Below are 16239 nucleotides of genomic sequence, written 5' to 3'. Positions count from 1 at the left end.
TCATGCTTAGCTCTAGATTGGCTCTGGCTGCGAGAGTAATTTGAACCATTGACTTGAGCCATTGATGATAGAAGATTGTTATTGAGATGTGTGATTGTGTCTATAGGTTGAGAGGGTAGCTTTCTTACGAAAGAGAGACCCATAACTACATTGTTCAAATCTTGAAATTTTTTAATTTCCAAATCTTTAATTTTAAGTTTCTGAACAAGCTCATTTTCCACATCCTTTTAGGTGGTTCCATTTTCTTCATATTGTGAGGAGGAAGGCTGTGAACTATTCTAGTTTCCATGGCTACTGAAACAGCTATTCAAGATCCAAGAAAACATGCTTTGGAGGCATTGAAGCGGAGGTTTGCTACAACAAAAGAACAAAAAGAGTATAAAAGAAGGAGATGGGAAAGAACCTCATAGGACAACTTCTTTAACAGATAAAACTGATGCAGCGGTCACTCCCTCATTTGATGCTCAACACAAGAAAGGTGTTTTTTTTTTTAAATTAAAAAAAAAAAAAAAATTCTTGTATGCCTAACTTTGGTTTTGAGGATCTCCCTTTTATTAGGGGAAAAAAATTTTCATTAAGAAATAAGGCTGTGTTTGGCTCCATGTAAATGAATTTCCGAGCGTAAAATAATTGCAGGTGAAAATATTTTTGGGAAAGGAAAATATTTTTTAATATTTGGTTGCATTTTGGAAATTGTATTAGAAAACATTTTCAAGTGTTTGGTAACATTCTGAAAAATACAAATTTTCTACTAGTTTCTCACATTTCCTCAGCTTCCAAACAAATTTATAATAGAAAAATGCAAGATATAAACTTTTTAAAGAAACAAAAATCAAAATAAAACCATTAAACTTTCAAACTCGGTCAAATAGAGAGGGGGAGGAAGAAAGAGTGAGAGATTGAGGGAAAGAGAGGTAGATTGAGAGAGGTTGAAATCGGGTCAAGGCTCCGATCTGTGTTTGGAGTTGAAAACGAGCTTCAGCGGCGATGAGAATGAGATGACAAGGCTCCGATCTGTGTTTGGCGGTGATGACATGCTTCAGGCGGTGACTATGAGCCGGCAGCGACGATGAGATTATCCCAGGTTCAAGCTCTCTCTCTTCGGGTTCACTTTCCCTTCAAGCTCTCTCTCTCTCTCTCTTGTGTCTGGTTTTCAATCCTTAAAACTTGATTTGAAGGTATGGGTTGGTTCGAACGAGGGATGGGTCGATGGAGATGGGTCAGTGAGGACGAGGACAAGGGATGGGTCGGCGGAGTGGCTTGCATGCGACGGCGGGGCTGTATGTTAAGGGGTGGTTCTGGGCATCACCGGCAGTACCCTCTCCTTGCTCGGCTTGGGCTCTCTCTCGCTCAGTCTCTCTTCAGATTTTCAGTTCGTAAAACTGAGTTTGAAGGTAAAACAAGTGTGTAATTGATTTTATGGTTTTGGGGGTTGAATTTTACGGTCAATGAAATGGTTTTCAGTTTGACCAAATTTTACGTGTGACCAAACACACATCAGGGTGTAAAATATTTTCTCAAATTCATTTTCAGCCGAAACAAACGCAGCTTGAATATCATCTTGTAAGGCTGTCTCAGAAAAGTCTTAAATTCTTCATTTTTGTATGTCCAATGTCCAACAGACAACCGTTATAAATAGTTTGGCTACTCGGGTGTCCAGATTGGCTCCCAATTTATTTAATACCATACACTTTTTTGGTTTTTGTCTAGTTAGTTGTTCTAGAACCAAACTTTGTAGTTCTGTTATAATGAATGCATTTGTTCTTTCTGGAGTCACCCTGCTTAACAAGGTACTGCTCTAGGCATGCAAAATTGCATATAGTTTTAGTTTTATGAACTGTATTAAAAAAAGGAATGTAACGTGGTTCTATATTTACTGTGTCACAACTCGCAAGGTATTGCTTTAGGCATGCATATACTTGTTTTAGTTTTTTAAGTAAAATTTATTTTAAAAAAGGAATGTAATGTGTACTTATATCCTTGTGCTTATATATATTCTAATTGATTAGATGGAAGTCAAATTTTTTGTTTTTTGTTTTTGTTTTATGCAGATCCTGAAGAAAATGCTCCAGCATATTTGCAGCTCTCTCAAGCTGTACACGAGAATCTGCTGGCATCCAATATTAAGGTAAATCTTTTCTTTTTGAACCATGAGCCTTGGATCATTGGAGCTGCTTCAATTAGTTAGTTGACTTTACAGAATTAAGAGATGATGTATTCTCAGCTCCTTGGCTCACGTCTGCCTGGCATCGTGCAGCTTTCTAGTAGAAAAGGAGACATGGTCAATAAGATTTTACATGAGCTTCTTCAGAATGGTGATATGGCTCAGAAGTACATGCAGAAGTCCAGAAAAATACATATTGACCATTTCGTCCTTCTTGATAATTATGTACAAGGACGTGGCGTATCTACTGGTTCTCATATCAGGGCTTTGCGGATGCATTCGAAGCGTTCTAAAAAGCACATGTCCATGAAACAGCATAAAAAATGTGGATCATTTGATTTGCCCCAAGAGCTTCATAAGTGAGTTTAATACTTCTCTGATTTGTTCATGGTTGTGACTCAATGATTTTTCTCCTTCTTCTTCCTTCTTCTTCTAAGTTAATTTAATGCTTCCCTTCTTTGTTCATGGTTGTGACCTTGTGGTCCTTTTCTTCTTCTATACTTTCAATCTAGATATTATTATTCTCACTGTATATCTGGTGGCTACTTATTTCATGAACAACTAAGTATTTACTATTTAGGCTAACCTTCTCAAAAGGACATAGCTTCATTTTTTGGAAAGCATACTAAGCTGGACTGGGAATCTGGGGAAGGCTGTATCAAGTTGATCATCTATCTCTATCTAATGTTGAGCCAAAACTGCTCACTGAGACAGTTGAGTTGCAAGCTTGAAATTTGCATTGCAGTAGTTTTTTGAACTGGTACCGTAACTTTATCGGTTTATCTTATAAGTAGTTGGGTCAAACCTATGTAAGCAATAATTTCGAGAAATAATCCCATCCTGCTGGTTGAACTGGTTTTACTCTTCAGAGGGTTGGTGTTTTATGAGAGGCTTTACATGAGGGATCTATTTCCCCTGTTCCAGTCTTGACTAGTTTGATGCTTGCCAATTGTTTTGAATTTTCAGCTGTAGTTTGTTTAACAATTTGGAGGAAGAAATTAGGAAAATAACAATTGACTTACTCTTGAATGTTTAGATGATGAGAGAATACAGATGGAAATTAAAGTTTGCTTCTGCATATGATGTAATCCGAAGAATAATTGTTTTTATGCGTTTCAAAGTTGATTCTGCCTTTAAATTTTCTCAAACAACAGTATGTTCTAATTATTATTGGATGTGTTTGGATAACAGGTTTGATGTTTTTAGGCCTATGCATGAAATGTGGAAAGGCTACATGATGCAACTGCTTAAAACTGTTGGGTAGGAATATTGTCCTTCTATGCTGATCTTGCAATCATGCAGTTTCTTATCCTTCATTATTATTATAAATATTTTTTGCATTTTTTATCTTTCTTTTATGTGCTTATTATCATTCAGTAAACAGGTTTATAATTTTGTTTGATCTTACAGGAAAAATCAGTTGGCTCAGTGTCTTCTCAGCGCAGATCTACACGGGGCTTTCATTCTAGGTAACACTATACTCTTTTTACAGAAATCTTTGCAATAAGAGTGCTTGTGGAACCTATAGTAGCTGTTTGCTTCTAGAGAATGTAGAAGTAATTTTGATGTGTAATCTTGTTATCCGCCTTTTCCTGTCCCTATTACTGTCTACATCATGCCATGATGGACTGGTCTACAATGGCAACAGCCTGCTCCTTGTGTTATTGCTGGATTGCATGTAAATTTCCTGTCACTTGTGGGATACTTTTTTTTTTATATAAATAATGTAAATTTTTTTATTAAGAACAACCAAATACACTGAAAATGTACTATAGTGGCTAAAATCAAGAACCCAGATTACAATGATCAATAAGATCAAGGAGGGACAAACAAGAACAAGATGGTAAAAATAAACTCCAATCAACGAGAGTACTGAAGAAGAAAGACTTTATATCAAGGATAGACCCCGTTCACAATCCTCAAAGCATTTAGCATTCTGCCCCAGCCATAAGCACCAAAACGAACAATGCAGCGCAACCCTCTAGAAATCTATATTTCGATGTCTACCAAACTTGCTCTGCCAAGAATCTAACAGCTCAATAACTTTACCCAATGGATACCAAACATTTACCTGTGCATGCAGTACTATGCCTTTGGAAAGAACTGCAAAAATTGTCATACGGAACAAATATAAGATAGTGAGAATATAAAAGCAAACCCTATTTGGAAAAAGATACACAGGTAGTTCCCCCGCTAGTGTCCTTTGATGAGTTGTTACTGGCAAGAAGTCCAAAATTCACAGAGAGGTACACTGTATGACTCTTCAAGTTCATGGGGATATCCTTTTTACCCGTTTGGTACAACTTATTTTTCAGCCTTTTAATAACAGGGTTGTTTGAAAAAGCTGTACCTACAAAAAAGTGGAGTTTAATAAATTTGTAGTTGAAAAAGTGTTTTGAAACCTCCTTACTGAAAGGGCAAAAGCCTTTAAGTCACCCCCTCCCCCCTTGTTTCTTTTTTTCCTTTGAATCATTTTACTTCAAAAGGAATGTTCAATGATATCTTGTCTGTGCGTCTGAGGGCCATGTATAGTCTATTAAATGTTCACCAGCTTATTAAATTATTTGGAGTGCTGCGCACATAGACTTAATCTGCACACTAATCAGCAGTGTCAACTGCAGTAAAAGAGATTAATAAATGAAAGGACCCCCCACCTTTCCAAAAAAATAAAAAAACCTATACATATGCACAAAAGTCCTGCACTTATTTTTTTTTTTGGATAAGTAATAAGAATCATATTGAAAAATCGAAAACAGCAAATACAAGGTGTTCAAGATGGTGAACACAAGAAACAACAACAAAAAACAACAAAGATATGAAAAGCAACTTAAGGGCCAATTCTAAGGGAAGTAAGAAACTCCAAAGTAGAAGAACAATTTGAAGAACCCCAGCACCTAGCCCAATAAAAAAGAGTACTCTGGCATAGAGCTTGTAAATGAACAAGCGATTTCTCTTTAGCCTCAAAAGAGCGCCGATTTCTTTCCATCCAAACAACCCACATCAAACAGCCAGGAACCATATTCCATACATCCGAAGAAAATTTCCCCAACCAATTAGTCCAACAAAACACCAAACTCTCCACTGAACCTGACATGACCGTTTGGATCCTAAAAGCTTGTAACATTTGCACCCACAAAGAATGAGCTATAGGACAATGTAGGAGAAGATGGTCCATAGATTCCTCATTACAATAGCATATACAACACCTATTCACCAAAGGGAGACCCCGGAGCATCAAATTATCCAAGGTAAGTATCCAACCATGAGCTGCAGTCCACATGAAGAAAGCCACCCTTTTAGGAACCTTGGCTTTCCAAATCCCCTTCCAAGGGAAGCTAGAGAGAGCGGTATCCCTAATCTTATTATAAAAGGACCGGATCAAACTTACCATTCCCATTAAGACACCAATGGGGACTATCACATCCAATGCCTCTCGGAATCCGAGATTGAATGAAATCCTGGAAGGAGAAGGCATCTTCTAATTCCCTCATGAAAATTCCTATAAAATCTCAAATTCCAAAATCTATGATTCCCACCCTCCTGATGACACAATACATCAGAAATGCAAGCTTCCTTGTCATTTGAACACACATATAATTAGAATAAAGCATTTTAAGTGAGGTATACCCAATCCACCTATCATGCCAAAAAAGAATGCGAGAGCCATCACCCACCACGAGGGCCAAATGTTTGGAGAACTTCTCCCAACCGTCATTAATACCACGCCAAAGACCACACCCATGGGCCCTTCTGCAAACTTTAGTATTCCACCCCCCTTGACCCTCTCCATATTTGGTGGCAATAACCCTTTGTCAGAGATGAGTTCCTTCTTGGCCAAACCTCCATAACCATTTTCCTAATAGGGCTTGATTGAAGTGAACTAACTTCCTAATCCCCAAACCACCCATCTCTAATGGTGAATGCACCTTCTCCCAAGCCACCAAAGAATGTTTGAAACACTCCTCTAAAGACCCCCATAAAAAATTCAAATGTCCTGCACTTATCTCTCTCTCTTCTTTTTTATTTTTAAATTTGTTTTATTTGTTTTATTTTTTTATATTTAATTACTTACTACAGTTTCCTTCCAAATTTCTGGCAGTTGCTGAGTGTAAAGCAACTTCTTTCACTGGAGTGAGCGGTATCATGATTCGTGAAATTGCAGAAACATTTGGGATAATTACACAAGATGATGTCTTCCGAGGTAATTCATCCACCAGCCCCAACTTCAAACTAATTTAACCATAATTAGTTGTAGTTTTGATACTCTTATAGTCTCATACTAAACATGCATGCATGAGGAAGATTTAGATTGACTGCATTGTGTATATGCTTGTGTAGCCTTTTATACAATTTTTCTTATATGAAGTAATGGAGCTCTACAGCTGGCAAAATAAAATGTTTGACTAGTATATTTTCTGTCCATGATTTTGCAGTATTTGAAAATTGACAAGGTAGTGAAGTAATTATCTTAATCAGGGAAATCTCTAACTATTTAGCAAAACCAAAGGAGTCTGCCATACTATTTAGTAAAAGTAAGAAATACAGGGGGTTCAAATGATAGCCCAACGGTAATGGTATCCTTTGTGGTACTCCATGTTTGTGGTTCGAACTCCCACCTCCCATCTTCCCCACTATCTAAAAGGTTGTATCCAATACACAAGCTCCCGCTTTTGTAGGGTCTTGAAAAGGTGAAGGTAGACAGCCTTACCCTCAATTTTTTTTGGAGGCTAATTTCCTGACTCAAACCCGCAACTTCTCACCTTGGTGGAAGGTACTTGCCATCACACCAAGGCCCCCACTATCTACCTATCCCCCCCCCCCAAAAAAAAAAAGAAAAAGAAACACAAGGTATATTTTAATGCCTAAATATGCAATGAAAGTCACCGGATTTTGGGTGGTTCATTTACACCATGTCTAAATTAGGGTTTAATTTCCATGCTTCACAAGAGCCTTACACTTTCATGCATAGTAGAAAGTAAAACAAATTGAGTGTGCCCCTGAGCTAGAAGTTGTAAAAGACATCTGAAACTAAAGAGACACTATTTCTATATTTATTGGATCAATAATTTTTTTTTTTGATAGATTGGATCAGTAATTGCTCTACGAGCATTTACATTCTCTTCTTATCATCTGACTTCATATTGGGGGATGCTGATAGTTAAACTTTAATTTTTTAAATATATTTTGCAGTTGTGCCCAAAAAGATTTGTCTTTATTTTCCAAGTTGATTGCTGGAAAGTTACATTGCATGGGGACAAACTCACTTCAAGAAATTTTGGCTTGTGATCTAGATATTCATCATTGCATCCAAGGTGATTTTTTTTTCATTACATAGGATTTTGCCGCAAATGATCAAGAACTTGTATTCTTATTTTTGGCTGTGAATACAGTTAAGATGTGCTATTTGTTGGTGGCACACTCAAGATTTTCCATTTCTTTGCATAAATTTCATGTTTCTTTGTAAATGGTTACCCCCCCCCCCCCCCCCTCTCCCTCTTTTAGCAAGTCACACACACACACCCCCTATAAGTTTTGAACTCACGATGACCCTCCACCTAGCTCTTATAAAGGGAGGAATTGTCAGTTGAGCTAGAACTCATTGGTATGGGAAATTTTTTGGACTGTGTTAATACGAGGCTTCAGATACCTAACTCCAAAATTGCAAAATGCTTGCATTTATTCTGTTGGGAAGGGAGTTTTTTGTACAGTGCCAGTACTAGGCTTCAAGTACCTAATTCCAAATGGGCAAAATGCATAAATTGGAAATTTCTGAGGAAAATTTAGTCTCTTGGTTGTTCAAACATGATATTTTCAATGTATTGGTGTGTCATATTGCAGTTAGGTCTGTTTGTTTTAGCTTAAATCCCAGTTTATTTTCATCATCAACTTATGTACAGTGTTTTAAAGACTCGCTTATTTTAGGTAAAACTATATTTTACACATTTTTAAATAGGAGAGTCCAATAAAAATAAGCTCATCCGAACACACTCATCAATATATGGGAAAGCTAGATTAAGATTCTTTCTTCCATATATTTATTTTATTTTATGGACTATGGTGGTTCAAACTTGCAACCATTGCATATGTTGAACATAAGATTGGTACTATGCATTCATTTTAGGGGAAACAATTTCACTCAAGATGGCTTTTCTTTTTGTATTCCAGAAACTCAGAGAATTTTATTTAGGTCCAACTTTGATGGAGCTACAGGAAAGCACAAAATGTGTATCAAGCGATATTAGTGATGGCCCCATTCAGAGATTCGTTAAGATTAAGTGAAAATTTAGAATCTAGCGGTGAGGAGTTGACCATTTCATATCCTATTCTTTCATTTCTATGTGGAGATGGGTCTTAACAAGGATGATTGATGTGACAATTTTTGGTTGGCAGGCAGCTGAGACAGTTTTGGTTTTACTTTTTAGACAGAAAACTATGACAGGAAGGGCAAACCTATCTTCAAGGTGATTGCACTGCCAGGTGGTCTATCCTGTTCTTTCATTTCTATGTTGTGCTTGACAGCACAAAATAGGCATGAGAAATGCTGTTTATGATTGGTTGGGAAAAACTTGCGAAACATGTAATATTTATTTCTCTTTATATTTAAGTGATTTTTTTTCTTTGCTTTCCTGGCTATAATTTGCTCTCTAAAGGATGTGTTTTTGATCAAGTTTTAATCCTTAGTTTCTGTTAAAAGAGCAACTCTCTTCCTCTACTTTTTGATTTATAGAATGCTGCTTTTTACATCTGACGAAGGCTATGGTACTGCAGAGTTCCTGGTCCTGGATTTATACTAGGATGCAATGTTGTTATTGAGAGCTGCAGATGCTATAGGGCCCCCACGGCCCTTCAGTAGAAAAAGGTCATCACTTAGTGCTGGTCCCTCAAGGTGGGATGGGTGGTGGCAACTGGCAAAGGCCCCAGTCATGGTTTTGTTAGATTTTCTGTTGCATAGTTAGTGAGTGGCATATAGTGCACTGAAAAAATGATTTTCAAATGCCAACAAGTTCTGCTATGCAGATGCTAGAAATGCCAAGTCTGGCCCCTCAAGGTGGGTGGTGGCAAAGGCCCCAGTCATGGTTATAATAGATTTTCTGTTGCATAGTTAGTGAGTGATCAATAGTGCATTTATAAATTGATTGTCCAGGACAAGTTTTACTCCAAACCAGATTAAAGCTATCTTTCCCAATCCATTATGACAATTTGTAAGGCTATCTTTGTGTACTATTTAAACAAGTCACATGGTTCATTAAAAAAGTCACGTAACTAAAATTACACATAGATGGTCTTTTCAATTGCCACGTAATAGGTTAGAGGGAAATAGTTTCAAACCGGTTTGGAGCTAAACTTTTTTCCAATTGCAAATGCCAATAGAAACCTCAAGGGGTAGCTACTAGTTTGTTCTGACCTGAAATATTTTAGTGGTTGGTTTAGACAAAAGTATAGAGACTCTTACTAATTGTTGTGTTTTGCACTTGAGCATCTTTTTTCTTGTTCTTTTTCTTTATTCACTCAGATTTGGAGGAAAAAAGTCTTTTTTAATTTTTTTAATTTTTAAATTACTTGCATTTTTCAAATAAACTCCAATAGACTATCTTTCTCTATTCCATTGAAGACATGTTTACTGCCAACAGAAGATGGTACTTAAATCATTTCCCAACAAGAAAACATGACTATGTGAATATAGCGGAAGTAAGATTAATGCTTAATCAATCACGATAAAAGAAGGGAAAGGGGGGTTAGTTTGTTGCACTTAGTTCCTCGGTAGACTAGGCCGAAGAAGGGAACCAATCTTTAATGTGAGCAATCTTACAGGGAAATTGTGCCATAGAAATTGCTTACTTTGAAAGAATGGGCCTAAATAGCTTAATCTTCTAATCTTGCTAGAGAGTAGACTATTGAGAGGGAGAGAAGATAATAGCCTATTGGTGCATGCCTTATCGCACTCTTATTTTCTCACTTTTTTTTTTTTTTTTCTTCGTTGTTTTTCACTTGTTTCTTCTTACTTCTTGCCCTTCTGTCCTTGTTCTCCCCTCCCCTCTTTTTTTCGTGCACAATTAAGGCCATTTTATACTGCTTGCCGTGATGAGTTTTACTCCTTAACTACTTTCGGCCTGGTGTGAGTGTCCTTCTCGGGCCACCCACTGGTTTGTCGGCCGCTCAGCCAGTACCACTACCCTGTGCTAGCTGCACCACATTCCATTCCTAGACAAAAGAAGCTTTTGTTCTATTTTCTTGCCTTCCGTGGCGTTCCCATCCGAATAAGGATTGAGTGTTCTTTCTTACTAATTCCTACAGCATGCACCTATGACGCTCTCTTACCTCTGACCTATGGTCCACCGCGCCTGTAGTGGTTGGGTACAAGTGGGTGGTGCTTAAGCCTTGTGCGTACTATACTTCCATGTGAGTCTAGGGCTTGTCTACAGTTCATGCGTTTGTCGTGGCCTATGGATTGATCTGATCCTTCTGCGCATCTTGCTGCTTATTTTTTAACCCTTTGTGGCGTGGAGGAAGACATGCATCTCGTTTCTTCCCTAGGCTGGGCTTTGCTCGGGTATGGGTCCTTCCTTCTTCAATCCGGTCCCTGCCTTCTTTGTGGGTCAACTGACACTTCTACCATGCCGCTCCATTGCTTCTGTCATGTTATCATTTAACTTGTATCTGTTGGGCATCCTTTGGACCTGTCATATACTTTTCATTTACTCAGTTCACATTGCCTAGTACTTCTACTAGGCTTATTCTTATACTATCTTGGGTTTCCTTGGCCTATTTAATCCCTTTAGGCATCCTTGGCTCATTCCATTCCTTTGAGCATCCTTGACTCATTCCATTCCTCCATTCTCATAGGCTTTTGCTAAATCTTTCGAGTTTCTCCAGCTCAATTACCATACCATTTACTAATTCCTTTCTTTGGGCTTCCTCGATCCAATTTTGTTTGCTTTTCATTTCTTATGATTCCCATAGGCTTATTACTTCCTTCACTAGGCTCCTTTAGGCTCGTTTGCTTTCCTTGTGGCATTTTTACTACTTTATAGGTTAGTATACCATTGTTCTTGCCATTCGGGTTTAATGGTTTTTCTTACCTTGCTAACTCTTCTTTCTTTACCCTTTTTATATTGTTAGGCTTCTTCTTGCTATTGGGCCTTTTTGCCAAAGTGGGCATCAACATTTAGGCCCCCTGAGCATATGAATTGCTCTTGCAGTTCATATGTGAAAAAAAATCCTTTTCTTCATCTTCTTCTCCTTTTTTTTTTTTTTTTTTTTTGTGTGTTCACAGGTTTTTTCGAACAGTAGACCCCACTATATTTTCTTTCTTATTGTGAACAGTGTTGTCTTTTCGGATTTCCCAGTTTAGCAATTATTGTAAAACACAGCTTCTACTTCATTAATACGATGCTTCTTTTGGCGGCTGACCTATTGCATCTTTTCACATCATCTTTATTGTCATTAGTACTTAAACTCATTCCCTTTCCATTATTTGCACAGAACGCCTTTTCATTCCCTCTTTTCTTCACCGTGTCTCTTTCTTAAACCCTCTCGCCCATCTACTTCAACCAAACATCTTATCATGACACCGGCGAAAGGCGAGGCTTCTTCCCGCCGGAAAGGGAAAGAAATTGCTGCTGATGATCCGGCCACCAAAATCGTAGGCGAGGACGCTCCCTTCTTCGAATTAGGACGCTCTGATGAGGAGGAAGTGGGTCGCGATTCGGATAGCGAGTGTGCCCCTCTCATTGATCCATGGTATGATGCCCATATGCACTTCCCGGTGATGCTTGGTGATTATTTGCCTCCACCACCGGGTTGCTTGTGGCTCTCCATTCGCCACCGTGACACGAAGGTGTCTTGGGCCCCTTTGGCTTCTTTGATCCCCGATCTTGATGTATGCCAAGAAAACTCGCTCCTTGTGCCCATTCTCTTCGAATTCGGGTCGGGTACTTCTTTGGGTTGGAAGGAATTGGTAGATAAGGAGTTGTCTGATATGGGTTTCATGGCAGAGTTGCAAAAAGCCGGTATATTGAAGGCTATTGTCTCGTCGCATTGCTTGTCCAACTATAGGGACTTGTTCAATCTCCGCCATTTGGTTCGTCGATGGTGCACCACTACCCATACCTTCTTTCTTTCCTGCGGCAAGATCACCGTGACTTTGGAGGATGTGGCAAATTAACTGTTGTTGCCCATTCTCGGCGATGTGGACCCAAGCGACATGGAATTCTCTCTCAAGGTGAAGGCTGTGGTGGCCGAATTGAAGAAAGGGATGGGCGGCAACACAAAGTTGTCGCATTGGGTTGGGGCTTTCTCCAAGGCTTCCGATGTAGTTTACTGTGCGGCCTTTGTTGCTTCCTGGCTCTGTAAGTTCGTCTTTGGCTCTCACCCTCATTATGTTGTAAAACCTCTTTATTTCTGCTTAGCCATAAAAATTTCTGCTGGGGTGAGTCTACCATTAGCCCCTATGTTTCTGGGTCACTTGTATGTGCAGTATATTTTTCAGAGTGATGAGAAGCAAGCGGGTTCTTGCCATATAGTTACTACTTTTGCCCATAGTACTATCTTGCAGCATCTGTTATGGGAACGATGTGCTAGGCACTTGGCTAAGTGCAAGTCTGTTCATTTTGCCAAAGAGAAGTATCGTTCATGTCCAAAGGCTATTACTGACTTTTGTGATCGTTTTGTATATGATTTTCCGTTGGCTTACCACTGGGTTGGGTTGAAGCTGTTTGGGCATCCTACCGTGGAGTTCTTTGATAAAAGAGTTGGTTTTTGTTGGAGATTATACATGAATCTGGGTATTGGTTACACGTGCTAATTCTGTTATGGGTCACTTTACTGATACGGCTGGGACCACCACCCCGTTGCCTGTTTTTGATGAGAGGGGGATTATGTATTTGGTGGCCACATATGCTGGGTGGCTGCCTTAACTTGCTGATAAGGGGGTCCAGTTTGTGCATTATTCTGCTAACAGAGTGAGGAGACAGTTTGGGCTTGATCAAGACATTCTTGACGATTTCTCTACCATCCTAAAGTCTGCCACTTTTATCCAGCCATTCCTGCGGCCTAGTACCTTTGAGTTTTAAAGCATGCGCTTTACAGCAGTCACTATACCAGGTTCACAGAGGGAGGGTCTTTGTACCGCAACCATGCATGGGTATTGGCAGGTCGTGATGACTTCGTTTGAGCAAGAGTTGTTGGGCAGCCGTGGGTTTTCTCTCATTCCTCCTAATGGTCTTCACGCTACCATTTCTGCCAACCTTCAGTTATTACTTCCCATCAAGTCTGTGGTAACTTACGCTAGGAAGCAGAGTTGGTTTGCTATATTTGAGTGGCAAGCAAAGGAAAAGGGGTGGTACTTGTATGCTAGTGAGTACCCTACAGGTTGGGAGAAGAAAGTGAAGGTGGTGAACATTCCTACACCTGCGAAGAAGGGTTCGGTGTCTCGGTCCGCCAAGCCTAAGTCTACCAAGAGAGGTAATGACTCTTTTGAGACTTATTCTAATATTGTTCCCTATGAGGGTGGTTTTCCTTCCATAGGCAGTATAGTCCTTAAGAGTTCTCCTCCCCTTTCTGCTTGTACTCATTCTAGCAGGTGTCCTATTGCAAGCAAGCCCAAGCCCAAGCCCAAGCCCAAGCCCATTGCTCCACGGATGCCCCTCCTTCTAGCAGGACCCGAGGCAGTAAGAGGAAGACATCCCCACCACCTCCGTCTGCCACCACTGAGAGGAGAGTATGTTATCTCTAACCTTGCTTCTTCTTCATTTTTTCTTATTTATAGGATCATGCTTGCGGTATAATTGCATATGCATGCTCACTTATCTCCCTTTTTTTTTTTTTTTTTTTTGATAGTTTAAGCACAAGGAGGATACTTTTGCCACCTATCCTATTTTGCTTGACGAGCCCGAGTTGGAGGTATATCCCTTCCTGTATGCATTCCCATTGTCACATGCTTTTTTTTTTTTTTTTTCTTCAGGCTAATCTTTAGCCCCTTTCTGTATATCATCCTACGACCAAGTAGATTTTTGCCGCTATGGGCACATCCATGGAGGGTTTCTTCAATGGGGGCGGACGTAGTGGCTGAGGCCAAGGCCTTTATTCTGCTGTTGCGTAGGGAGTTTCTACTGAGGCCCCTATTCCTTCACATGAGCCTGGTCTTGGTGAGGAGAGTGCCCAGGATGAGAGAGTTGGTGAGTCCAAGATCCCTACTCTTCAGAAAGGAGTTACTCTTGCGGGTGCATCTCAGACCGAGAGTGCTTCTCCTAATACTCCTCCTGTCATCTCTGCCAGTGATCCCTTTGTTGCTCTCTCTCAAGCCGTGAAGGATGGCTCTTCCTTGGTGGTCACGGGGCCTAATGCAGATTTTTCTTCTGATGAGTGATCTAAGGAGGTTCTTGAGGATTCTGAGGACGAGCTTGTCACGAAGAAGAGGGTTTCTAATTCTGATGAGGACGATGATAGCGACCATGAGACCAAGGCTATGGGTATGTGTCTGTTGCCCTTGTTGGATCTTCTCTCTTTCTTCCTTTTTTTTTTTTTTTTTTTAACTTCCCAATGTAACTTTTTTATTATTTTGTATGTTCTTTCCCTTAGCCTTAGATATTCCTAAGGAGCCCGAGACTACAGCAGACACTGTGATGCCTACATCCCTCACTTCTGCCGCACCTGCAACCCCCATTTCTACGGGTCTTAGTACTTTTTCTTTCTCTAATCTCTTCTCTATTTTTCGTTATGAATTCCTTTCCTTCGTTTTATCCATCCCTCATGCCATACTTCATGTTTCTCTCCCAGTCTGATTCCTATTGAGGTGGTTCCACCCTCTCGATTTGAGGTAGGTAGCAGTTCAACCACAATTCATGATCCAGCTAGTAAGGCTACTGCTTTCTTCACTTGGTTTGACCAACCTGAGGTCAACGATCTTGATCTTGCGGACTTCTGGGGTGCTGGAGCTCCTTATGTTGATTTCTATGGCTTCTGGGTTCCTAGAGAGTGCATTTCCTTAAGTTATTGGGGAGCGTGATGAACGATATCGAGTATAACTTTATCGATACCGTGTTTGTCGAGAGGATTTTGCAGTGGAGGGCCGCAATTCAAGAGTTGACTAGAGTTGGCTTTGCTGTGGAGTTCATGCTGGACCACCTGCAAAAGATTGCTCGAGCCTTTTTCATGAAGAAGGTTCAGCCTGTTGTAGATGCTATAGATGCTCGCATTGAGGCTTTGAAGAAGGAGGTGGCAGACCTAGAGGCACGTTGTGAGCGCCTCCTTTCTGGTGTTGCTGGCTCTAGCCGCTTTGGAGATCAGCCCCTTATTTCTGGCCTTTGATGAAATTACATTGTGTAGTTTTTTTTTTGTTATTTCCTTCCCTCTTTGGCCCTATCTAGTATACTTTTTATTTTCTCTAGCAGTTATTTGATAAGTCTGACATGACTTATATATTTTGGGCTTGTAATTTATGGTGCTACATCTGTTACTACTTTTACTACGAGTATTACTATAACTATGATACAATATGCTTTCCTTTGCTAATACTTCATAGTTCTTTAATTACTTTCCTAAAGAGAAATATGCTACAATATTTTCTTGTGACATCATCACTTGGAGAAAAAAGAAGAAGAACTAAACAAGAAAGGAACAACTACACAATGTCTCTTAGGCATAATATTGCTTTAACCATTTGCCATTAATGAGGTCCATTAGATCTTTTCCATCCATCTAGGTCAAACGGTAGTACCCACTTGAGTGTGCTTCCCTTATCACAGAGGGTCCTTTCTATTTTGGTGAGAGTTTAAATGGTCCTGCCATATCTCGTCTGACGTTGTCTGCTACTTTCAATACAAGTTGCCCTTTTGCAAACACCCTTTTCCTAGTCATCTTGCCATAAGTTTCAGTCATTCTTCATCTATATCTGCAGCTACGCTCTTGGGCATCTTTCCTTTTCTCGTCTAATCCCTCCAGGTCTTCACATCTTTCTACCATGAAGACTTCCTTCTCCCTCTCTTTCTTTCGCGCTTGCATGACCCTTAAGGAGGGTGTCATCACTTTAGCTGGGCTTATCACCACCGTTCCGTAGACTAAAGAGAAGGGTGAAA

General features: G+C 39.7%; 1 protein-coding gene and 1 pseudogene across 2 annotated transcripts; both read left to right on the top strand.

Moving 5' to 3' along the window:
• Positions 1-236: 236 nt before the first annotated feature.
• Positions 237-8779, top strand: LOC142610759 (ribonuclease MRP protein subunit POP4-like; annotated as a pseudogene).
• A 2665-nt stretch (positions 8780-11444) lies between these two features.
• On the top strand, positions 11445-15630 carry LOC142610967 (uncharacterized). 2 transcript variants are annotated; one of them, XR_012839924.1, is made up of 5 exons: positions 11445-13627; positions 13746-13883; positions 14003-14065; positions 14172-14634; positions 14744-15630. XR_012839924.1 is itself a non-coding variant. In XM_075782955.1 (4 exons), exons 1-3 carry the CDS (start codon positions 13240-13242, stop codon positions 14470-14472), a joined length of 1008 nt encoding a protein of 335 aa, XP_075639070.1. In that variant the 5' UTR covers positions 11445-13239; the 3' UTR covers positions 14473-14634; positions 14744-15630. The 2 variants fall into 2 exon arrangements, 1 of the variants encoding a protein (XP_075639070.1); XM_075782955.1 differs by having other exon boundaries at positions 11445-13883.
• Positions 15631-16239: the final 609 nt, after the last annotated feature.

Source organism: Castanea sativa, chromosome 9 (genome assembly GCF_040712315.1).
Source record: "Castanea sativa cultivar Marrone di Chiusa Pesio chromosome 9, ASM4071231v1".
In the NCBI taxonomy this organism is placed as follows: Eukaryota; Viridiplantae; Streptophyta; class Magnoliopsida; order Fagales; family Fagaceae; genus Castanea; species Castanea sativa.
This window is presented reverse-complemented; position numbering and strand designations above follow the sequence as displayed.